Source organism: Lucilia sericata, unplaced genomic scaffold (genome assembly GCF_015586225.1).
Source record: "Lucilia sericata isolate MDLA Ls3-8-SP2 unplaced genomic scaffold, ASM1558622v1 Contig000005F_arrow, whole genome shotgun sequence".
In the NCBI taxonomy this organism is placed as follows: domain Eukaryota; kingdom Metazoa; phylum Arthropoda; class Insecta; order Diptera; family Calliphoridae; genus Lucilia; species Lucilia sericata.
The window spans coordinates 813,746-836,940 of record NW_023994046.1 but is presented as its reverse complement, the minus strand read 5'-3'; the positions used below and the strand labels follow the sequence as shown (position 1 = coordinate 836,940).

General features: G+C 31.3%; 5 protein-coding genes across 5 annotated transcripts; 2 read left to right on the top strand and 3 right to left on the bottom strand.

Annotated features, from left to right (window-relative positions):
• Positions 1-4,988: 4,988 nt before the first annotated feature.
• LOC119600916 lies at positions 4,989-6,341 on the bottom strand. The gene is made up of 3 exons (XM_037951508.1): positions 5,553-6,341; positions 5,267-5,499; positions 4,989-5,202 (listed from the first exon to the last, which is right to left on the bottom strand). Exons 1-3 carry the CDS (start codon positions 6,118-6,120, stop codon positions 5,011-5,013), a joined length of 993 nt encoding a protein of 330 aa, XP_037807436.1. The 5' UTR covers positions 6,121-6,341; the 3' UTR covers positions 4,989-5,010.
• Positions 6,342-8,343: 2,002 nt separating this feature from the next.
• LOC119600948 (protein apnoia) lies at positions 8,344-9,300 on the bottom strand. The gene is made up of 2 exons (XM_037951555.1): positions 9,018-9,300; positions 8,344-8,958 (listed from the first exon to the last, which is right to left on the bottom strand). The coding sequence occupies exons 1-2, from the start codon at positions 9,121-9,123 to the stop codon at positions 8,672-8,674; spliced, it is 393 nt and encodes a 130-aa protein (XP_037807483.1). The 5' UTR covers positions 9,124-9,300; the 3' UTR covers positions 8,344-8,671.
• A 4,009-nt stretch (positions 9,301-13,309) lies between these two features.
• On the top strand, positions 13,310-15,279 carry LOC119600825. The gene is made up of 2 exons (XM_037951394.1): positions 13,310-14,866; positions 14,944-15,279. Exons 1-2 carry the CDS (start codon positions 14,173-14,175, stop codon positions 15,264-15,266), a joined length of 1,017 nt encoding a protein of 338 aa, XP_037807322.1. The 5' UTR covers positions 13,310-14,172; the 3' UTR covers positions 15,267-15,279.
• Positions 15,280-15,880: 601 nt separating this feature from the next.
• On the bottom strand, positions 15,881-16,879 carry LOC119601257 (wnt inhibitor of Dorsal protein). Its single transcript, XM_037952087.1, has one exon. It carries the CDS (start codon positions 16,877-16,879, stop codon positions 15,881-15,883), a length of 999 nt encoding a protein of 332 aa, XP_037808015.1.
• Positions 16,880-18,685: 1,806 nt separating this feature from the next.
• Positions 18,686-22,509, top strand: LOC119600818 (glutamyl aminopeptidase-like). The gene is made up of 11 exons (XM_037951382.1): positions 18,686-18,752; positions 18,821-19,100; positions 19,163-19,524; positions 19,588-19,735; positions 19,802-20,066; positions 20,126-20,831; positions 20,907-20,992; positions 21,074-21,201; positions 21,262-21,539; positions 21,695-21,973; positions 22,040-22,509. Exons 2-11 carry the CDS (start codon positions 18,831-18,833, stop codon positions 22,395-22,397), a joined length of 2,880 nt encoding a protein of 959 aa, XP_037807310.1. The 5' UTR covers positions 18,686-18,752; positions 18,821-18,830; the 3' UTR covers positions 22,398-22,509.
• The last annotated feature ends 686 nt before the right edge of the window (positions 22,510-23,195 follow it).

The window sequence follows — 23,195 nt, the reverse complement described above, 5'->3', positions numbered from 1 at the left end:
TTTGAAAAAATTATATCTTTCAATCAATAATATGTCAATAAATTAGATTAATATTAATTTATGTTCTTATCGTTAGATTTCTCCATACATACGTATGTACATATGTATGTAGTATGTGTATACATGTGGAATAACAAAACAATTAAAATTTAAGAAAAATAAGTTTATCGAAATTAATGTATTCTGGGAAAAGACATCTTTTCGTTTCAGAAAAGAATTAGTGCTGGAATTCTTTACTTTAGAAATGACACTAGGTACACAACACAGATAATGTATTTTGCATAAAAATTGCAGATTCTTATGTATTTGGACCGAAAAAAATCGTTACGAAAATTTCGGGTTAACTCTAATTTTATCAACATTTTGCAGATTTTTTACATTAAAAATGGTTAATTGCCGATTTGCCAATTTTTTTGCAACAAAAATGGTTATTTTTAATTAAATTTTCATTTTCATACAAAATTCGTTTTCAAAATTTACTTTTGAAAATAAAATTACCGTTCGAGATACGGAATACGAGGCTAAATATTGAATATAATAAACTTTTAATTATAATTAATCGGCATTATATGTATATACAATATTTTTGTTGTTTTGTTATTTACTTTTCAATGACTACTACTTACCGTCTGCATTAATTAGAAGTACTCTAGTAATGACTTTCTTCTAATCTGATATAGATATAGAAGTACTTTATTTTCGGCTTTGTTATTTTGTTTGCACATTTTATTTAATTGCGTGTTAAGAATTGTGTTTTACAAAAAAGAAAACAAAATAAGTTTTGTATGTGAAAACCATTATTTTAGTTTTAGTAAAATCGAATAATGTTAACCCATAATCAGTGAAGTTCAAAGTCAGAATATGCAACATTGGGAAACTTTATTGAAACCGTACTGAAATATTATTTGTTTTTAACAAATTTAAATAAAACTTGAGAAAAATATATAAATAAAATAAATAAAAAATTAAATTAAACCTTAATATAATATGAACTAAATATTCAATACCATATTATGAGAAAACTATAGGTTATAAAGGGAACCCGATATCAGATTCGGTTTAAGCACCTAAAAATACTTGGTATCGAGTCAGATTGGTTTTAAAAGTTTTTTCTAAAGCTTCATTTAATTGGCCTGTGTAATTAGTTTATGACATCTATTCTGAATAAAAATGCCTTGGGTAAAAATTATATTCTGATTTCTGAATTGATTTTTTTTGCAATCAATAGTACCTATCAGAAAAATAGTATCACTTCACAGGTATTTCTATTTTAGTTTATTTTACGTCAATGTGTTATAAGTCTTTTCTGAGAAGTTTACTACAAGGCTGTCATAATCCAAAAAAAAAAAAATCGATCTCACATCGAAAATAGTAGACATATTTCAAATCTTATAAATCTATATGAAAGACTTTTTGTATAACACATGTTTTGTAACCATCAGTCCAAAAAACCCGAATTTCGGATTATGCCAGTCTTGTGTTAAATGAGTGATATGTATGTATATAAGTACATATATACGGTTGTAAAATTATATATTTTGTCATTATTAACATATGGTTGAAAAATTCAAGTTACATATCAACCTTTCACCATCGATATATAAAAATCGAATTGAGCATAAAGTAAATTGTTGATAAAATGAGATATACATAGATAAATAATATTTGTTAAAGGCAATTCATTAGTTTCCTTCGTGTATTATAAGACTTTTAATTAACTAAAAAGTGTAAAATGTTCATCATTGTTTCTAATGCGGAAGCGAATAAACTTCTGATTTATTATGATGTCATCTGAAAGCCTGATTCCAAAAACATATGTACATATATTTATTTTTATATGTATAATACGTTATATCTAGAATAGAACTAAACTGAATATAAACCAAACGATTAAAACACAACTTTTACTCTTATCACGCTTATGTTAAGAAAGGTTAAGACAAACCATTTTATTTCCAATTCATACATACGTAAATAAATAAAAAAAGAATAAACCTTATATATATATACATATGTATATGTATATAAAAGAGTAGCATTACTGACTGACTGATTGAACATCGCACAGCCCAAACGGCTGAACCTAGAATCATGAAATTTTGACAGTAGATGTGTTTTTGGTTATGTAGATCCGCTAAGGAGGGATTTTTGGAAATTTGTACATTTAGGGAAAAAGCGGGTAAAAGAGGATTTCTTAATTATCTTACACAATATTAGTAATACAAGAAAACTTTTATATGCACCTGTATCTACTCTTAAAATGAGCAGATGGGTGTCTGGTACTTTTTTGGAATTCGTACTATTAATGGGTGAAAATGTGTTACAAAGGTGATTTCATTACCTTGTAAATATATTGGATATATCTTCCAAAATTACGAGACATCTGTTTCGTACTTTTTTCAAATTCAGTCCTTTTTGGGTGTAAAAGGGAGAAAACTGTATTTTTGGTACTTTTTTCTTTAGCACATTAAGTAAACTTTTTCGACTTATTGACGTATACCTATTAAATTACGTACTATCTTTGTAATATATATTGAAACAAAATATTTGCTATTTCACTGGGGAAAAAGTACTAAAAAGGCGAAAAGCGGGAATCTTAATAACTAATTGAGCCAATTTTAATAAAATTTGAAAAAATACTTTTACTTTTCCATTCTTCAAATGGTACTTTTTGGATTCTCTATAATGGGGAACCGGAACACATGACATGTGGAAGCTAAACGAATGAAAATAAAAATACACGCTCCTTACTGAATGCGAATTTATTTACGTGATAAATTTCGACAATATTGAATATAAAAAACAGAAACATTAAAGAACGTTTAATCAATTAAAATTTTCTGTAAAAATTATAAAAATTTTGTACATATGTATTTATTTTTGGTTAGTATTAATATAAATTGGAATGGCATGCGATAAAAAGTAATTTAGAACCAGTTTTACCAATCAAGCACGTGAAATCTGAAACATGTTAATGATAACGAAACCTCGGGCAAAATATGTAGCTCTTTGTCTGTTACTCAGGTCCATTATGGATCAAAGTATATATGTAAGTAAATGGTAGATGGAATAAGTACAAGAGAATAGTTATTTAGTAGTTAGTTAGTTAGTTAGTTAGTTAGTTAGTTAGTTAGTTAGTTAGTTTAGTTAGTTAGTTAGTTAGTTAGTTAGTTAGTTATTTAGTTTAGTTAGTTAGTTAGTTAGTTAGTTTAGTTAGTTAGTTAGTTAGTTATTAGTTAGTTATTAGTATTAGTTAGTTAGTTAGTTAGTTAGTTAGTTAGTTAGTTTAGTTAGTTAGTTAGTTTTAGTAGTTATTAGTTAGTTAGTTAGTTAGTTAGTGAGTTAGTTAGTTAGTTAGTTAGTTAGTTAGTTAGTTAGTTAGTTAGTTAGTGTAGTAGTTATTAGTTAGTTAGTTTTCGTTAGTTAGTTTTAGTTCGTGTTAGTTAGTTAGTTCGTTAGTTCGTTAGTTCGTTCGTTCGTTAGTTAGTTCGTTAGTTAGTAGTTCGTTCGTTCGTTCGTTCTTCGTTCGTTCGTTCGTTCGTTCGTTCGTTCGTTCGTTCGTTCGTTCGTTCGTTCGTTCGTTCGTTCGTTCGTTTTTCGTTCGTTCGTTCGTTCGTTCGTTTCGTTCGTTCGTCGTTCGTTTCGTTCGTTCGTTCGTTCGTTCGTTTTCGTTCGTTCGTTCGTTCGTTCGTTTCGTTCGTTCGTTCGTTCGTTCGTTCGTTCGTTCGTTCGTTCGTTCGTTCGTTCGTTTGTTCGTTCGTTCGTTCGTTCGTTCGTTCGTTCGTTCGTTCGTTCTTCGTTCGTTCGTTCGTTCGTTCGTTCGTTCGTTCGTTCGTTCGTTCTTTCGTTCGTTCTCGTTCGTTCGTTCGTTCGTTCGTTCGTTCGTTCGTTCGTTCGTTCGTTCGTTCGTTAGTTAGTTAGTTAGTTAGTTAGTTAGTAGTTAGTTAGTTAGTTAGTTAGTTAGTTAGTTAGTTAGTTAGTTAGTTAGTTAGTTAGTTAGTTAGTTAGTTAGTAGTAGTTAGTTAGTTAGTTAGTTAGTTAGTTAGTTAGTTAGTTAGTTAGTTAGTTAGTTAGTTAGTTAGTTAGTTAGTTAGTTAGTTAGAAGGAGGATGTAAATATATACATACATCACATCTGAAGAAATACACCTCTATCGGGCCTGTTGTGCGCTCCTTAACCAGTACCTCAGAGGTTGGAATCGAACCCCCGCCTCCGGTCTACCAGACTAGAACACTAACCTTCAGGAGGCCACAAGATACTAAGTATTTAAGTAAGTCCGTTTTAATTGTAATTCAAATTTAACGATTGTATATCAAGTTATTTTTTATTTGAAAAAATGTTAATTATTGACTGGTTTTACATTTAGAAACCATTCGACAACGTTTTTATAAAATCAAACTATTTGGGATTATTTTCTTTATAACATACGCGAATTTTATTTAAATATCAAATAAATTAAAAATTAAAAAAACTAGTAAGAGTAGCATAAACATACAGTATAAATACACAGAAGCATATTTATTTAGTTGGGTCGAATTTAATTCACCCTCTTAGTTAGTAAAAAAAAAAATTCCATTTAGTATTTTAAAAATCAAATTTGATTTTCATCATTGCATCTCAATCAAGGAAATACTTTAAATTTCAATTTATTGGATCCTTGCTTATTAAAATAAAATGACAAAACTTAAAAAGGGTATGAGTGGACATAACATTAACATTTTAATGTTGCAAATAGATCGATGCACTTTGGTGGTCACATAAAAATAAATAGCTCTACATATAACCGAAAGTCATATGAAACTAAACTATTACCACATTCTTTAGCTCAAATTAAATTTCTTAATTTATTAATAGAACAAGATTTTTTCTAACTTCAATTTAAATAATGTATTTAACATGCTTTTTTTTCTGTTCTATTTTATTCATTCTTTTATTCCTAGAAGATGAAAAACTGGAAAAATTACAATTTAAACAATTTGAAAATAAAATAAAGAGATCATTCGATTTTGTCTAATGAAAACCAGGGTGACCGTAAGTATAATTAATGGGTTGTTCTTCTTGAGCATTCACATGAGTGCGTGCGGCATAGATCAAGGCTGCCATGAATGCAGTATTATTCATAATCATGGTGGTAAGTGTGGCCATTTTAAGAACTGGTAAAATAAAAGGTAAAAATGTACCCATTAGAATAGCTGGCATTATCTGGAATTGCATGAAAACTGTGATAAAGAAAATTTCATATTATTCTGGCCATGAATAGTTTTACCATAACCGGTACAGCCATTTGCAACACTGTTGTTTTGTAAGAATGTTTATTCTTTTTAATCTTTTTTCTTATCTTCGAGTCTTTGTGCTTTGACTTGATATCAACATCATCCTCATCTAGACTAGTGTTGTCATGTCCCTCTAAACTGCTGTCAGCGAAGCCAGTATCCTTTAATATGCCCTTAATGCCATCTTTCTGTGAACGTCCCTGGTGTGCCAAATGATGTTTTGCTTCTGGAAATTATATAAAAACTTAAGCATTTGCTGCTTAATGTTCCTTTACTTACTTTTTTTGAGGGAAAATTTCACTTTATTTTCTTTGCTGGGTATGATTTTCACCATTAGTCCGGGTAGGAAGTGTAGTTTGATGTCACGATTTTTAAAAAATCTCTGAAAGTGTAACACTAAACGTTTGTTAAGATCTTTGTCCGACATTTTTCTAAAACGATCGCTGATCAGACTGCCCATTTGTTCGTCTTCGCCAAAGAATTGATTGAGGAAATCTTTAGTGATATTTCCGGTATTAGGTCTCAATTTGCGTTCTTCCATTTTTTGTAAAACATAAAGTTTTGTACAGCGCAAAGTACTAAATTCCCGTAAACATTCGTAAATACGCATTGGTATTGACGCCCTAAAGTATGGAACAGAAATTGGTGGTGCTTCCGTAGATGGCGTCAATTCATTTGGATATTCAGCGCTACCGCGTGGCTGTTGTCGATCGTTATTACCATTTGGTTGTTGTCCAGACTGTTGCTGCTGCTTTTTTTGTTGTTGTTGTTGGTATGAGGGCGTTATAAGTACCAGAATGATGACAAGCAAATTTACTATGTGGTTGGTAAACTTAAGTCGTTTCATTTTATTTTCTTATGAATAATTGTTATTTCTTGTTTGATATTTGTGATTTGTTTAAAACGTATTTGTCCTTGATAATTTTGGAAGCGTTTAATCTGACTACACCTGGTATGATGGACGTTCTGTTTGCTACTAAACATTAACTGGCCAAATTGCAACATATTTTCTACTCATTGGAGTGAGGAATAGGAAAAAGAAAGTTACTTTTGTAGCATGTAGCAGGTTGTTATAAGTGGCATTCTTATGCTGAATAGTTTTCTAATGTTGCCTCTTCATTGTTCAGCAGCTAGAATATCAATTCACAATGTTTAAGTTGTAACCATATATAGCAGTGTGTAGTGTGGTTAGTAGATGTTTGCTGCATCAACTGGTTGCAACTGGTTTTCCTTGATCTTGTACCTCTAACCAATCTTTGAATGCAGCCAATCCAATAATGGGAAGCAGACAAATGTTTGTGTGAGCACACAACCGTTGCTAATAATTTTCATGTGTGTGTGTGTGTGTGTGTGTGTGTGGAATAGTGACCTGATTGTAGCTGGCAAAAGTCGTCCACGAGTCTGATGGGAGAGTGTTTTGTATTTTTATGCTGTGTTTTGTGTTTCATATTCAATCGAGTAGTTGCCGTTTCAAGTTCATCAGTTGTATCTTCATAGGAGTTTGCTCTATTTATATTTTTGCCATTTTCTATTGTGCAGTTTGTTTTTTATTGACCTTGTTTTTATTACACATTTCAGTTTTTCTAACCAACAACAAAATTACACGTCTTATTTGCGCAGTTATTTATCAGTAATTATTAAAATAAACAGTGATTTATTTATTGCGAAATTCATAAAGTTATTTTAATAAACATAAATACATAAATGCGTATTTGCGAGCTAATTTTGGTCATTGAAGCCAATTCAAATTCATTTAGTTAAAGCGAAATAAAAACTCCTTAAATATTCGATATTTCATAAATTTGTATCATAAATCCAGCTTTTTGTTATAACAAATACAATATTAATATTAAGTTCATGTTAATAAAATATCAATAAGAGTACTAATCCATAGTAAAAATATATTTTCGTATTATATTTGCATTCATTCAAGTGCTAAGAACAAAAAACTATGATAAAATTTGAACAATTTGAAAAAAAAATCGATTTTTGTATTTTTTGAACTTTATGTCAAATGTTCTGAAATCCTGAAGCTAGTATTACAAAACGAAAAGCTGTTTTAGTAACCTAATTTACTTAAAGAAATGTATACATAGTATGCCAAATAAACAAAAAATATGTCAGGGCCCATAGATTTATACCGAGCATACCAGACCAGTCAGAATGAAAGTTCTAGTTTCACCGTTTGATTCTTAATACCGATGTAGAAAAGGGTCTTTATTGTAATTGCATACTAAATACAATATAAATTGTAAAAGTTTCGAACTCTAAATTGGTTTTTGTCTGCGGTATTTGAATTCCTGATTTAGACCATTATTTTATTAACAAGTACATAATTTAGTTTGTTTTGAAATACTCCATTTACACGTTACTTTGTTGACAAATTTCAAGATATTACTACTTCTACTCTTCTCGACATGACTAATTTTTTATGTATTTATTTAATTATACGATTAAAAGTTTCACCTTCATTGCAGAACCACATTTAAAACTATTGAAACTGACAATAAATGAGTTTGTTTTCATCTCCTATTTTCTTGTGGCGTTGGCAGACAGACAGGCAGTAGCAGGTTTTAATAATTAAATTTTTGTAATCAGCGACGACACTATTGGAAATCGATTTTGGCATTTATTCGTATTCTGGTTGTGAAAAAAGAACTGTTGAGAGAGACAATGTTCAGGAAAATGTAGCACATGAATTATTTACAAGAAAAACATTTCAAAACTGAAAACTAAAAAGGAAAATTGTCGCTCTCATAAATAATTCTTATTTAATTGATTGAAAATACACAGTTACGACCGTTATTTATAACAAATTTCAAAATTACTGAACTGAAAGAAAACTCGAATTTATTTGGGTTAAAATAGAAGTAGTGTGTCATGTTTCTGACTCAAAAGTATTGAAAAAACTGCTCATTTATGGTTAAAGCAGTCGACGACAAAAGAACTCGAAAACATTGAAGCGCACCTCATGTCCACACACTTCATTTGTTTAGAAGTGATGTTCTGAATTTTAAACAGGCTGAAACAAGCAGTTCAATAAAAAGTGAAATTTATCAGTACATACATATTTTTCAAATTAAATATCGAATTTTATTATAACTTTTGTTTTTTTGGTTTTTTACAGTATTTCGTGACGCTTCAGTTTTGTTTAAAATAAATAAATAAATAAATTACAAATAAATAAATTAATAAATAAATAAATACTTGAGGAAAATTAAATAACTAGATGACTAACTTAACTTAGTTTTTGGTAGACTGATTCAAGTACATTATTTTTTCTTATACACAAAGGAAAAATCGACTGATCCCCATTGGACCAGATGAAATTTCAATTTATACACCGAGTATTAATCGAGGGAGGTATGAGAAAGAATCGTATGGGAGGACATTTATCTTTACCATTCTTTTTCTAACCAGACGGGTTGTTGGGTGTGGCTGTGGGAGTAGACTACGGGTACGGGAGCTGGGGCAGCAGTGTAGGCAGCAGCATGTACTTGGGGCAAAGCACGAGACAACATTTGACCGATAGCCAAAACCAAGAGGATGACACCAACGCCCAAACCCTTCATGGAGACAACGGTCAAGGCAGCCAACAAGGTGGTAATGACACCAACAACGAATGCTCCAGGAACTACGGCAAAGCTCATACGTTTCAAGAAGTGGTGGCCAAATGTGCGGGATTCTATAAAAATCGCAACGAATTAATATTTTACTTTCGCAGGATTGTTTAGAATAACTTACCGCTAACATCAGCGTTGTCACTGTCGGTGGTTTGTTGACAGAGGACAGCGTTGGCCATGAAGCACATGACAACAACAGCGCAGATAATTTTTTGTTGAGCAGCCATTTTAATGAATGATTTAATCCTTTGTGTGGGAAAGAGGAGCAGGAACAATATTAATAATCCACAAAACTGAAGACGGCAAAGATTGCAATGAAACTTTGTTGGTGATCGCTAAACGATGACAATGAAATGAATGAAGTTTTGACAGCGCTGTTGGTTTTTATTGTTTACTTCCCAAAGCACCGCACACCCGCGCCACAATAGAATGTAAATGTTCAATAAAATAGCACGACAATTGTCGTCGAATTCATTCATCCAAACATTCGAGCAATTACAAATTTCTTTATTTCTACATTTCTTTACTATTTACGCAGAAAGAAACCACCAGCAAAGCAAGCAACCAAAATTGTCCAAAATTTTGATCATTTTTATTATTATTATTTGTGTCTTTAGCTTCTGAGTTATGATTGTCTCATTTGCATGCGACATGATATTAATCCAAATACATAATTGAAACTGTTCACAGTTAATGGGGTTCTTTTTATGGTAAATGAAATTTTTTCTTTAACACCATAAAGGGTGGTCATGTACATACATACATACATAAGTACGTACGGTTGTAAATATGCATGTTGGTATTTTACATGCATAAAGAAAATATTTCTTTTCGTTTTAGATTTTTTTTTCTGTATTTGACAGGGCCAAGTTCAGGGAGTGAGTGCAATTGCGCACGCGTCATTGGTTTGGATTTTAGACATATTCTTTAAAAGTTTTACAACGAAAAATAATAAAAACTGGTAAATATATAAATTATATTATTTATCGTCACAATTACCCGAACTTAATGGGATCGGAGGTTAAAAATCAATAACAATTAACATTCTCTTTATTAATTTAAACAGAAATGTTTTAATTAAAGATTTCCAAAAATATACTAAGACCTATACTTCCGATACCGTGTCTATGAAATAATTCAGAAATAATGTACAATGTTAGATTGTTTCTTTGTGTGCCAGTTTAATATTTTCAAGTATGTTCTGAAACTTGACATTTATGAATACACCTGATACAATACATCATAAAATTCGAAATTATATTCGAATGTTTATAATTGTTAAAATAATTTCTAACAGCTTAAACTTAAAGGTTTTGAATAGTTTTATAATATAATAAGCAATTTAAGGTATTAATAAAGCCATCAAACAAATAAATAGGATACATTAATAGATTTCATTGCTGGTAAAAATCCAGCAGCATATACTGCAACAATTTTAATATTTATTTAAAGAAAGGAGAATTGCAAAAGTTTCACTATTAGGTAAAGTATGTTTATGGATATCATCATTAGGGTGGCCCATTTGTATGGTGTCGATATTTCCAACTAAAATTAAAATTTTGTTTAAATGAGGATTCATAATAATATTTTATCAAAAGTTTCTAGACAAAAATTTGTATGAGAGTTTTTTTTACGAATACGAAGCAAAGGAAAAGTGAACTTTTTAAATATTTAGTTTGATTGCAAAATTTGTTTTATAATTCAATTATTATAAACGAATTTAAAGCTTATAAATTACGCGAATTTTGATATCCGTGTTGAACACACAAAATACGAATCAATTTTATTTCGATGAAATTATATGAGCTTTCTAATGTATTTATTACTATTATTTACATTATGTAAAATTTTGAAAAAAAAAATAGAAAATTATGACACTGAAAATTTTTTTTAAGTGATATTTTGCAGCCTCCAGAAAGTATCCTTTTTCAGCCTGATCTTCATCATCAATTGGCGCAAGGTAACCTAAACATACTTTTTGATAGAATTTAACTTTAATTTTAGTTGGGAACATTAGCTAATTTTGCTTTGATGCCACCCTAATGTATAAATATTTAATTCCATAATTCTAAATATGTTTTTAAGAAAATGGAAATTTGTCTGTCCATTGTAGTGTTTGCCTTTTTCTTTCTCGGCCACATTAAAAAACGTAAATTGTAAATAATGTTCGTTTCGTACGTGGTTAAATTTGAACGTTTAAAATTTTGTCAAAAGCGTAAAGGGCGTCTTAACACAATTTACTATTACTTCCACTATCACTGACGTCATGACGTCATTTTTGTTGGACTCCTGCGATCGATAATCCACTGGTATAAAATCGAATTTGGAAATAGCGGTCGTTACTCACTTTCGTTTAATATTCATGACTTTTTAATAATTATTTTTATTTTTTTTTGCTATTGATGGCAATCATAATTTCATTAATTTATGTATTTGGACATTCAAAAAAATAAAATAAACGAAATGAAAATGAAAAGAAAAGGGTCATTTGTAAATTATAATAAAATTAAATAAATAAATAAATAAATACTTTCACTTTTACTTTAGAACTCGCTGCTGATAGCTGCTTAATTCGAATTTGTCTTTTTTCATAAAATTTGTTGTAATAAAATTTATTTGCTTATTTGCATTTGTCAAGTTTAGTTGTCTACCATCTAAATACATTGAATATGAAAATATTCAATTAAAAACAGAGTTAATAAAAGTTTAGAAAAAACATTAAACACAAATATTTTAGAGATGTCCTGTATATCAATCTTTTAATATTGTAATACACTAGAAGTTATAGGATAATATTTAGGAAAGAACATTTTTGGAACCAAATATTATTCCTATTTAATAAAATTGGCAAAAGCGAATTTTGACAGAAAATGATTTTTTTTCATTAAATATTAATATTTTTACGGTAAACGAAAAAAAAAAATGAAAACCATCCATTCACACATTCATAATATGAAAGTTACAAGATTCAATTAATTAAACACTGTTTCTAAAACTTTATTTCAAAAGCATAAAAACTTGAATAATTGACTGAAAACAACGTAAATTATTGAACAATAAAATGACAACAGCAAGTTTATTAAAGATTAACTAGATTTAGACATAAAAAAGTTTAAATTGTAAACAAAGATGAACTAAAAAAACAACCAAACACTCGTTTATAAAATTGGAACAAAAGTGTTGCTGCCAATATACTAAATACATTTCTAAGTCCGTTTTTGACTCCTGTTGTGAGTCGAAAACATACATTTATAAAAAATACTCGCTTTAACGCTTACAGTTTGTTTCATAGCTAAAGAATCGTATCAACTAAGTGATTAATCATACAAATCTGATATTCGATCTATATTATATTGTATGTTTTTGACGATTTTGCTCTTAGTGAATATTTGCTTAAAATAGCAACTATTCAATATGGGGTTTTCATTAAATATTTTATAATCGTAAAACAAACTTTTAAGTCGAATGTTTAGGCTAATAAGTGTTTGTGCTGATGTTTGAAACGCCCAAAAATATTGGTTCCATACCCAATTTAAAGTATATGTTCGTCTATGTCCGTCTGCCCGTACATCAGTGTATCCATGTAAACATTTTTAAAGATACTTATACTCGTCTATTCGTCTAGGGACGTAGCCTATTGAAATGGTTGAAATCGGTCCTTTATTTCACCTAACCCTCATTCAATCGTACCACCCGATAGGGCTTTTGAGCTCATAATTATGTTAAATGTTTTAGTATCTCTACAAATAGTTTTATATATTAGTTTTATATATGTAAGCCTAAATAATACAGCCGATTTTAGTATTGATCGGCATGGCATTAGCTCCATTTTTACCTTTGTAACACATTTTTCAGAAAATAGCTTTTTTGTAAATAAATTGTTAAAATGTTTCGGAATTAAGTTAAAAAACAACTTAAATGCTTTATACTCACTGGTATAGGATATAATATGGTCGGAATTAAGTTAAAAAACAACTTAAATGTTTTATACTCTCTGGAATAGGGTATAATATGTTCGGCCATGTTCGAAAATAAATTCCTACATGTTTTTCTTTAAAATTTTAGCTTTAGGAAAAAATACTGGTCATATAGTTATGAAGCCGACTGTATAAATAGTTCAAACTTTGTTGATCTTTCTAAAAAAAGAGTGCACACGAAAAACGAATAACTTATTCTAAAATTATAATTACTTATAAAACAATTAAGGAAAAAGTAGTATTTTGGCATCAAAAATTCAAAAATAATAATTGTCAGTAAATTCTGTTAATTCTAAAATAGAAATTTTTACTTATTTGGTACTTGTTTCCTATTTTCCTAATTTTTAGATTTTCTGGATATGTGTATTGTAAATGTATTTTTACATTTCTTACCCCCATAAATAAGAAATTTTTAATCCACAGCAATAACTCTAGGCCTTAAATGTTAAAATTTTCAATTACAAATTTAACAAAAAAATTTGTTATTTATTAATGGTAGTTGGCAAAAACATTGTACAAATTTAAGATCTTCAAATAATTCCAACAATCATTAAAAAAATTTATTGTTAATCGGGTTTAGACGGCGGGTAAAATAACGCAATGAGAAAGAAATTCCGCTAAAAATTTAAGCACAAAAATAAACTCTTAAAAAGCGGTCTAAAAAAATTAACTAAATATAAACATTTACGTTAACTAGATTTAATTTGTTTTCAATTTAAGCAATTCCGCTAAAAATGCAGCGGGTTAAATGCTAGTTCTATATAAACAGTTTTCTTACAACTTCCAATTTCCAATTTCTATATTTTTCTATTCGCACACACTCTTTAAGCATCTGCACACAGTCGCAGTCTCAGTCTCTTTAACCGAGTGGCAAGAACTCGTATTAGATTTGTGCAGAATAAGCGGTTGTATAGAAATTTAAGAATTCAATAGGCTTCTTCTGCAATAACTGTTCCAGCATGTGGATGCCACAAAATAAAACGAAAGAAAATAATAAAAATAAAACCAGATAAATGCAATTGGGTAAGTGTGTGACAAGAGCTTCTAACCAACCGACCAACCAGCCAGCCAGTCAGCCAACCACCAGTCAAGCGCTTAATCTCACACTGATGCTGAAGACCAAGTTAATAAAATCCATTGTAAACATGAATGCGAACGCATTTCCACAACGTACATTCGAGTGGTTGCACTTACTCGTACAAAAGATCATTTTGATTGTGTTGCAGACGATCGAGTCATCAGCATTAGAAGAAAACAAAAACCAAAAAGTGTCTAAGGAAATCTAAGAATGTTTACAAGATGAATAAATTCGTGAAAAGTTTCTTATTTTTTTGTGTTTTTATAATCTCAACAAATCCAAGTATCAGTCAAGAGGATGTAGTTCAAACACATCTATCCAGACATGAACTGGAGCAGGGTGGTGTACATGATACAAGTGCGACGAAAAGATTATTGGAAACTGCTGATCAGGTTGAGGGTCGCAGTATAGCGGATGCTGGGGAAAATAATGATAATTTGGAGAAACATTCAAAGCCATTGAGAAGTATTTTCTTGGGTATTTATAAAAACTACAAAAGCACATATTTGGGCAATAAAACCCTAACGGAATACAAACAGAACTTGAGGGAGAAAATGAAAAATAAACAACAGCAGCAGGACTCCGATGTCGATATTAAAGATGAGAAGGCTGATAGTGATGATGATGGTGTTGTCACCGAATATCCTGTTGACGAGGAAGAAGAACGTATAGAAACCACAACGGAATTTGAGCCACCATTAGCAGCAAAACAGGAAACCAAACACAAACTTTCACCAAATAGAAAAGTAAAATTGAATGTCACACATATTGAGATCAACGAGCACCAATACAATGTGGGGCCAGCTCTCAACTTAAGCTTAGATATGGATAATAATATAGTCAAAGTGAACTTGGATGGTGAAAGTATAAAAGAACTTGTAACAGGTCGTTGGTTAAATGACAACACCGAAGAAGGTAAATAAATATTACATTCACTCGATTTATATTTCATAAATTAATTAATTTGTAAATGAAATCAATTTTATTTTAAGGTCGTGGCAAGAAGTATGACATGGTAACTCGCATCCTACCACTTTTCATTTTGCCATTTCTGATACAATCTGCAATCGTTCCGTTTTTGGTAACGAAACTGAAATTATTGTTAATGAAATCGATATTGGTGGGAAAGTTGGCAATATTTCTGCTGATTATATCAGCTTTCCGCAACAGCAACAAACAAATGCAGACGTATGAAGTGGCACCTTCGTATTGGGCTGGTGAACCAAGTCGAAGGTCCGAATTGGTAGCAGCGGCAACTAACATGGCTTACAACGGTTATCGGGTGGAGGGAAAACCGGCCGCATGGGTTAATTAATGTACACATTAAATAATGAAATAGTAAAAAATAAATAAAAATAAAATACAATTTGTTTTATTTAAAATGCAACAAAGTAGGAAAGAAGATTACAATGCTAAGTTTGAAAATATGTTATTATACATAAGTACATACATTACATTTGTCCAGTATTGATATTATATCAATTACTTATATGAATAACTTCAAAACGTCCCATTTACCATTATAAAAATGTATAAAAAATGCGTGTCATTCAAACAAATATTAATAGTATACATATCTTCGAAACTATTTCTGCTCCATAATCAGTTCTAGTTTTTAGCACTTGAAAAAACTCACAGCATTTTATGATTTGATAAATTAAATTTATCATAATTTCAATTGATATCTGCACTAAATATATTTACGAAACCAAACATATCAGTAAATGTTCGATAAGAAATCGATTAAAAGCGTTAGAATCAATTAAAAACTACAATTTCTTTTAATTTTTATATGATTTTATTTAATTTAATTAAAATTACTTAGTATTCCTATAAATATTATTTTTTAATTCCTATTATTAATTAGATTTTCGGCAATTGCAGGAAGTAAGCTTTTCGTCCAGCGATGTTAAAGACAGGTTTATTACATTAATAGCAGTAATATTGTCTTTGAACTGTTACACACATTTCGCATTGAACTTGAAAGCCCCATGTAAATTTACAGTTACAGCGACTTTCGGTGACGATATTTTTGGGATGCACCGTATAACCACATTCACGGCAAAGATAGCGGCAACGTGTACGTTCTTCTTCCGATAGATTTTCACCATTTGAGCCGGTAGAGCATTGACGACCGCGCATGCCATTCCAGTGTGGCACAGCATCGGGTTCGCAGTAGTTTGGCGAATCTTTCATATAAACTAAAGCGTCCAAAGGAATATTGTCCCACATAATACGTGAGTTTTCGGGAGTATTGTTAAGTTGGAGTCCTTCTTCGTACATCTGACGTATATCGGCCGCGATATCTTCAAATGGTTTAAGTACATGGAGGCAAACTTCTTTTGCACATAAACCATTGGAACCCAAAACTGCACAACCGCATTGTTTGACCAGTGATTTCTCCAGCAAGTTGGTGACGGCCTTGAAGTTGTGTTTCGATATTTTATCATAAAAATCGTCCATAAATGCTATATTGGCATGTTTTTTAAGCATTTGCTCGGCTGCCTTTGGATTGTCCGAACATTGGGAGCTATAGGGACTATCGGAACAACTTCCACATCCAGCAATAATGCCACTGGAGCAATTTTTGGTGATGGAGTACAAGACGGCAGCTGTAGTTATGGCATTGACATATGAGTCTTCACGATCCAATGATAAAGATTTCGATGTTCGTCTTAGAAAGAAATCCGAGCTAGGGCAATTCCAACGTTCCCACTTAAAACTATTTTGGCAAGTTTCCATTGCAGTCTCCAAACTACTGGCCATAATACTTTCCAATGAAAAGGGTACTTGTAGTTTTGAATATACTTGAGCAGCATATTGACTTTGACTAGCAAAGTAGTTCAGCTGATCCAGCAGTTGTACATGACCTAATACAACAGTCAAGCAACCGAAGGTCACAATAATACCCACAATTGAATTGTTCATTTTCGCGTTTCAAAAATCTTATTGTCTGCTTATCTCAAAATGATACTTTCACACTGAACGATGAGTGATGAATGTTGACTGCCAATAAGTTTTCAACTCTCTTTATACTCCTCAGGTAGATTTTCAGATTTTCTTATTATCAATATTATAATTCAGGATATTCTTCCCACAAATTGGGGAAAACAAGACTCTGAAACCGGAAATTTTATTTTGCTTTTGTTGGAAATATTTGTCAAGCAAAAGTCCCAATACACACTGAGAAACCCATAGCTTATATAGCGCAGCAGCCCAGGTAGTCGTAAGAGAATTTTCCCACGCGCCAAAAATTGCCCATGAAAACCTTGAATTAATATTTCCCTAAATTTCATTCATAATGTGGATTTTCCGGATGTAAATTTGTCATTGTTGAAAATAAAAAGCGCCAGGCTTTTAATTTGTGAGAAGATTAACCCTAAAATGTTTACAGTGATTTCTTAGAGTAGGGAAATGTTGACATTAACAAAAACAAACAATAAAGAGATAACCACGATTACATGGATAAAACTATTATTTAAATAATTACGTGAAAGCAATTGAGAGGACTTCGAAAACTACCTGGCGAGTTAGAATTCTGATAGGGAAATTATGGGGTTAATTAATCGATGGGTAAGTACAAATTATTAAATTATTTCCCATGGAATTTCTAGCCTGGGGGAATTTTTAATCAAATTCAATTTTACTTGTCTATATGATATTTTTATCTTGAGTATCTGTTAATGCAATGAGAATGTTGTCTATTATAGTCCTATTGAAAATATAAAACAATAAAATATTTCATCATACACAACATAAAAATTAACAAAATGATTCTAAAATAATTTAAATAATTAAAATTTACATTTTATGCAAATTTTACTATTTAACCCTTATTGGTTGTTATACAAATTATACAGATCAGTAGTGGAATTTGTTGATAAAATGGAATTTACAAAACTAAAGTATGATTTATGTTTTTATTAAATAAAATTTGACTTTTTGTTTCAAATTGGAATATTTTGTTGGGATTTTAGTAGAATGATGGAAAGTTTTTTTGCTTGGGTTTTAACATAATGAAAATACCTAAGCTCTAATTAGGGCGGGAAAATGAAACCGGAAAAGGGTTTAGTGGTCAATCAACCACCCACAAGAATATTGCCTGGATTTAACAAACATTTTCCTATAGGGAATAACCAGGTAGTAGAAGTCAACAATAACAAAAATACGCAAAGAAATATCCACACAAAATCTTATTAAAAATTCAAAACATTTCTAGCACATATGGACAACTTATGAAGTGGGAGTTTTGAAAAATATTATTTTGGAATTTTGCACTATCGCATGGAACTCCTACAAACTTAGGAATATTCTTTTGACACTTATATCAAATGCGTGTAATTATTATTTTACGTTAGTATTCATGAAATATTTGATGTAAAAAGCGGGAAAGTCAACCGCTAATGGTTTCCCGATCTTACATATTTTTTGTGTACATATTTTTATTCTTTACAGTTTGATTAAACATACTTTTGTTGAAAGGAAACTAAAATGTATGAGTTTTTGTGGTCACACTTCTTTGTCAAATATATCTACAGTGTGAACGTACATTTTGTTGCATGAATTTGGTAGAAATTATTTGTACAATGATTAAATTCTTAGTTTTATGAGCTATTGGCGCGTTAGTATAGCAATCGAAGATTTATACGGCAGAAACCGTCAACGTTGATAAGATTTCTAATCTCAAAACGATGATAAAGTGCTTAGCCAAGTTAAATATGAACAGTCCCATTTATTTGCACATTTAGTTGTAGTTAGTACATGGTGGATGACGGTCTTTTTGTTCTGAATAACTACAACAGTAAGTAACACTATCAAAAGAAAATATTTGACTGGATGTAAAGGAATAAACGAGTTTCCTTTTTATAGTTCAGCCGCAATGATTATCACGGCGAAATTTATTCCAATACTTTTGGGGTTGGCCCTAACTGCTTTCACTGTATCTACCATAGTGTTGGCCGTACAAAAATCAAATCTACAAAATGAATTGCAAGAGACAAAAGATAGATTAGAGTTATTGGAAGAAGCTCTTAAAACGACAACAACAACTACCACGACAACATCAACATCAACAGCTTCTCCGACCACTAATCCAACTACGGAAACTTCAACAACGGAAATAAGTCCAACACCTGAACCAGAAGAGAAAGTAAGTCATAGCTGCTCTAATAATTTCCAATTGACGGTTGACTATTTGTTTTTGCCCTAAAGATCAACTATCGTTTGCCGGAAACTATGTATCCCACAGCCTACGATCTTTACTTACATCCGGATGTAGAGACTGGAAATTTCTCAGGTCAAGAACAGATTTACATCAGCTGTACTGAAAATACCGATAGAATCGTCTTACACTCCTTGTACATGACAATTAAGAGTGTATATCTTGAGGGTTCTGGTACCAGTGTAAAAACCTTTTATTTGGATCCAGTTCGTGAATTTTTGGTCATTGAACTTAATGATGTTATTGTGGCACCTCGTAAGTTTGTTTTGGGCATTATATTTGAAGGCAGTATGAAAAATAAAATTATTGGTTTGTATTCCTCATCGTATCTGAAACCTGATAATAGCATAAAGTAAGTTTTACGCATTATTTGTATATAAAATAGAAAACAAAAAATTTCAATTGAAACTTTTAGATGGATTGCTTCTTCTAAATTTGAACCCACATTTGCCAGACAGGCTTTCCCCTGTTTTGATGAACCCGCTTTAAAGGCAACATTTAATGTAACATTAGTTTATCCCAATACTGGAAATTATCATGCTTTATCCAATATGAATATCGAGGTGATTACAAGTGGCTTTTTTTGTTGAGGTCTTTTATTCAAATGAAATTTCTACTTTATATATTAGGCCATTAAAAATCAAGGAGCTTACAACGAAGCCTATTTCAGCCAAAGTGTTCCAATGAGTACATATTTGAGTTGCTTTATTGTTTCCGATTTTCTCTACAAGACAGTCCAAGTCGACACTAAAGGCATTGGTGAAGAATTTGAATTACGTGTTTTTGCCACACCCGAACAACTGAACAAAGTTGATTTTGCTTTGGCTGCGGGAAAAACGATTATTGAATATTATATTCAATATTTTAAGATTCCCTATCCTTTGCCTAAATTGGGTATGTACATAAGTATTCTAACTAAAACCGTATCTAATCTCGTTTTTTTATTTTTATAGATATGGCTGCCATACCTGACTTTGTTTCGGGTGCTATGGAACACTGGGGTTTGGTAACTTATCGTGAAACCGCTTTACTATATGATAAAGCTATCAGCTCTTCTGCCAACAGCCAAAGAGTTGCTGGTGTAATTGCCCATGAATTTGCTCATATGTGGTTCGGAAACTTGGTAACTTTTATGTGGTGGAACGATCTGTGGCTAAGTGAAGGTTTTGCCAGCTATATTGAAAACAAAGGTATTGAAGCCGCTTTCCCCGACTGGAATATGCAGGATCAGTTTATTGTTAACACGCTACATGGTGTCTTGAATCTTGACGCAACTCTTGGTGCTCATCCAATTGTTCAAACTGTTGCAAATCCAGATCAGATTACAGAAATCTTTGACACAATCACCTATTCAAAGGGCTCCTCGATTATTCGCATGTTAGAAGACTTTTTGGGTCCTGATAATTTCCAAAAGGCCGTTACAAACTATTTGGAAGAATTCAAATATAAAAACGCTGTCACCGACGATTTCCTCACAGTAATCGATAAATTGAATTTGGGCTTCGATGTCAAGGCCATTATGCGCACCTGGACCGAACAAATGGGTTTGCCGGTGGTGGAAGTAAAAAAGATATCTGATACTCAATATAAACTGACACAAAAGCGCTTCTTCTCCAACCCTGTTGACTACGAAGGCATTTATAATGATTCTCCATTTAAGTAAGTATCTTTGCTGACAAGAAATATGTCGCACAATTTCAAAGGTTTATTTTAATTAAATGTTTCTTTTATTAGCTACACCTGGTCCATACCAATCACTTACAAAACTAGTGCCAGTGCAGAAGTACTACGTGCATGGTTTTATTTTGACGATACCGAAAGTAAGTCTGGTCACATACACCCATTAATGCACATTAGTGTTTTTATGAGTTAATAATATCATTGCTTTTTGTATCTTTCAGTTACAATCACTCTGCCCAGTGCTGCGGAATGGATTAAATTCAATTATAATCAAGTTGGTTATTATCGTGTCAATTATCCTACCGATATGTGGGAAAATTTAGCTGACAAATTGGTAGCAGATCCAAATGTAAGTGAATTTAATGTGAAGCAACATAATATTAATGTGTAATGTATTTGTACTTTCCAGATCTTTTCAGTGGGCGATCGTGCTTGTTTGTTGAATGATGCCTTTGCGTTAGCCGATTCCACTCAACTACCTTATAATATGCCTTTAGATATGACAAAGTATTTGAGTAAAGAAGATCAATATGTTCCCTGGAGTGTAGCTGCTTCAAAATTGACCTCTCTTAAACGTACACTTATGTTTACTGATGCCTTTGTAGACTACAATGCCTACGCCAGAAATTTGGTTGAACAAATTTACGAAAATGTTGGTTGGACAGTGGGCGAAGATCATATGAAGAAGTGAGTAAATTCGTCTCCTTTTAGAATCTATGTAATCCCGATAAAGATATATCTCAGCATCCCGAAAAATATATAAAATCCGTATACTGGGATTTGTGAAAACCAAACCCGTTTCTAGATTCTTTGTTATTAATGTCAGTTTTTATTATTTTTAGCCGTTTACGTGTTACAATTTTGAGCACCGCTTGTTCATTGGGTTTACCAGCCTGTTTGGCCGAAGCCTCCAATCAATTTACAAAGTGGCTGGAAAATCCCTCCGTACGTCCCCATCCCGATATTCGTGAAACTGTTTACTACTATGGCATGTTAGCTTTAGGAAACGAGGAAATTTGGAATCAAGTTTGGGAACTTTTTGTAGCTGAAAAGGATGCTAGTGAAAAGGTCAAGTTAATGTACGGTTTGTCAGCTGTACAAGAACCCTGGATCCTTAGCAGGTAAAAATTAAAAATTAAGTTAATTATTTAAATATGCTTATTAGCTTTGTTCAATTATTTTTCAAGATACATTGATCTGGCCTGGTATGAGAAGAATGTACGCGGTCAAGATTATTTCTCATGTTTGCAAAATATTGCTGCTAATCCTATTGGAGAACCCTTAGTCTGGGATTATGTTCGTGAACATTGGCCCCAATTGGTCGAACGCTTTGGCATTAATGAACGCAATTTGGGCAATATGATTCCTTCAATTACATCTCGCTTCTCTTCCCAAACTAAATTGGAAGAAATGCAAAATTTCTTTGCTAAGTATCCCAATGGTGGTGCTGGCACAGCTGCTCGTGTCAGGGCTTTGGAAAATGTTAAGAATAACATCGCCTGGTTAGAAAACAATCTTTCGGTGGTGCGTGAGTGGTTGCAGTGAAGTGAAGGTTTTAAAAACTATTTTTGTATTTAATTAAACAATTTTGTATTTAATTAAAAATAAACTAAATAAATAATTTCTTATAATAGTAGTATTAAATAAATAAAAAATATGATGGTAAAAATAAAGATTAAATGTTTGATTTTGTCAAAATATTATGGAACTGTTTTTATCTTAGGAGATAAAGAAGATTTAGGTTCAAATTTAAAATTATTAATAAAAGGTTTATAGAACAAATTTTGCTTTATTTCCTTCAATGTAGAAGGAAGTTCAAATGTAAAATTGCAAGTGACGAAAAACAAATAGTTTAAAACAATTTAGAATTCAAATTTGGTGCATTTGGAAGAGAAATTCGGATATTATTAAAACAAATTTCGATATATTCGAAATTTTATCTTGTTTCTGTAATAAAAGTGATTTTAAGATAATACCTTACAGTAGACTAGTGTAAAGTGTAGTAAAAGTTGATTTATTATTGTCGCACCAATTCAAACAATAACGTCGAAAGTTAATGAAAAATTCAAGTTGATCATAAAATTGGCTAACTTTATGGCTAACAAAGTATAAACAGTCGTTTTACACACATATATAGTTCAATTTATTTAGGACATATCAAATTATTATTCTTATATTGTTTCCCATAATCACATTTATTATATATGAGCGATAAGATATTTGGATTTATTAGATTGTTTCCACAATTATGGGAGAATGACACTGTAATACTTACTACTATAAACTTAAATTAAAGTATCCATTGATAATTGACACTCGTCAGTAGGTTATATTATATTTTTG

Bases quoted from the DNA above. Each gene is read 5' to 3' on its own strand.
- LOC119600916 (XM_037951508.1), bottom strand. From the start codon at position 6,120: ATGAAACGACTTAAGTTTACCAACCACATAGTAAATTTGCTTGTCATC. The intron at 5,500-5,552 runs GTAAGTAAAGGA...TATAATTTCCAG, and splicing joins GAAATTTTCCCTCAAAAAAA to AAGCAAAACATCATTTGGCA. The intron at 5,203-5,266 runs GTAAAACTATTC...ATGCAATTCCAG, and splicing joins AAATGGCTGTACCGGTTATG to ATAATGCCAGCTATTCTAAT.
- LOC119600948 (XM_037951555.1), bottom strand. From the start codon at position 9,123: ATGGCTGCTCAACAAAAAATTATCTGCGCTGTTGTTGTCATGTGCTTC. The intron at 8,959-9,017 runs GTAAGTTATTCT...CGATTTTTATAG, and splicing joins TGACAACGCTGATGTTAGCG to AATCCCGCACATTTGGCCAC.
- LOC119600825 (XM_037951394.1), top strand. From the start codon at position 14,173: ATGAATAAATTCGTGAAAAGTTTCTTATTTTTTTGTGTTTTTATAATC. The intron at 14,867-14,943 runs GTAAATAAATAT...TTTTATTTTAAG, and splicing joins AAATGACAACACCGAAGAAG to GTCGTGGCAAGAAGTATGAC.
- LOC119601257 (XM_037952087.1), bottom strand. From the start codon at position 16,879: ATGAACAATTCAATTGTGGGTATTATTGTGACCTTCGGTTGCTTGACT.
- LOC119600818 (XM_037951382.1), top strand. From the start codon at position 18,831: ATGATTATCACGGCGAAATTTATTCCAATACTTTTGGGGTTGGCCCTA. The intron at 19,525-19,587 runs GTAAGTTTTACG...TGAAACTTTTAG, and splicing joins AAACCTGATAATAGCATAAA to ATGGATTGCTTCTTCTAAAT. The intron at 20,993-21,073 runs GTAAGTCTGGTC...TGTATCTTTCAG, and splicing joins TTATTTTGACGATACCGAAA to TTACAATCACTCTGCCCAGT.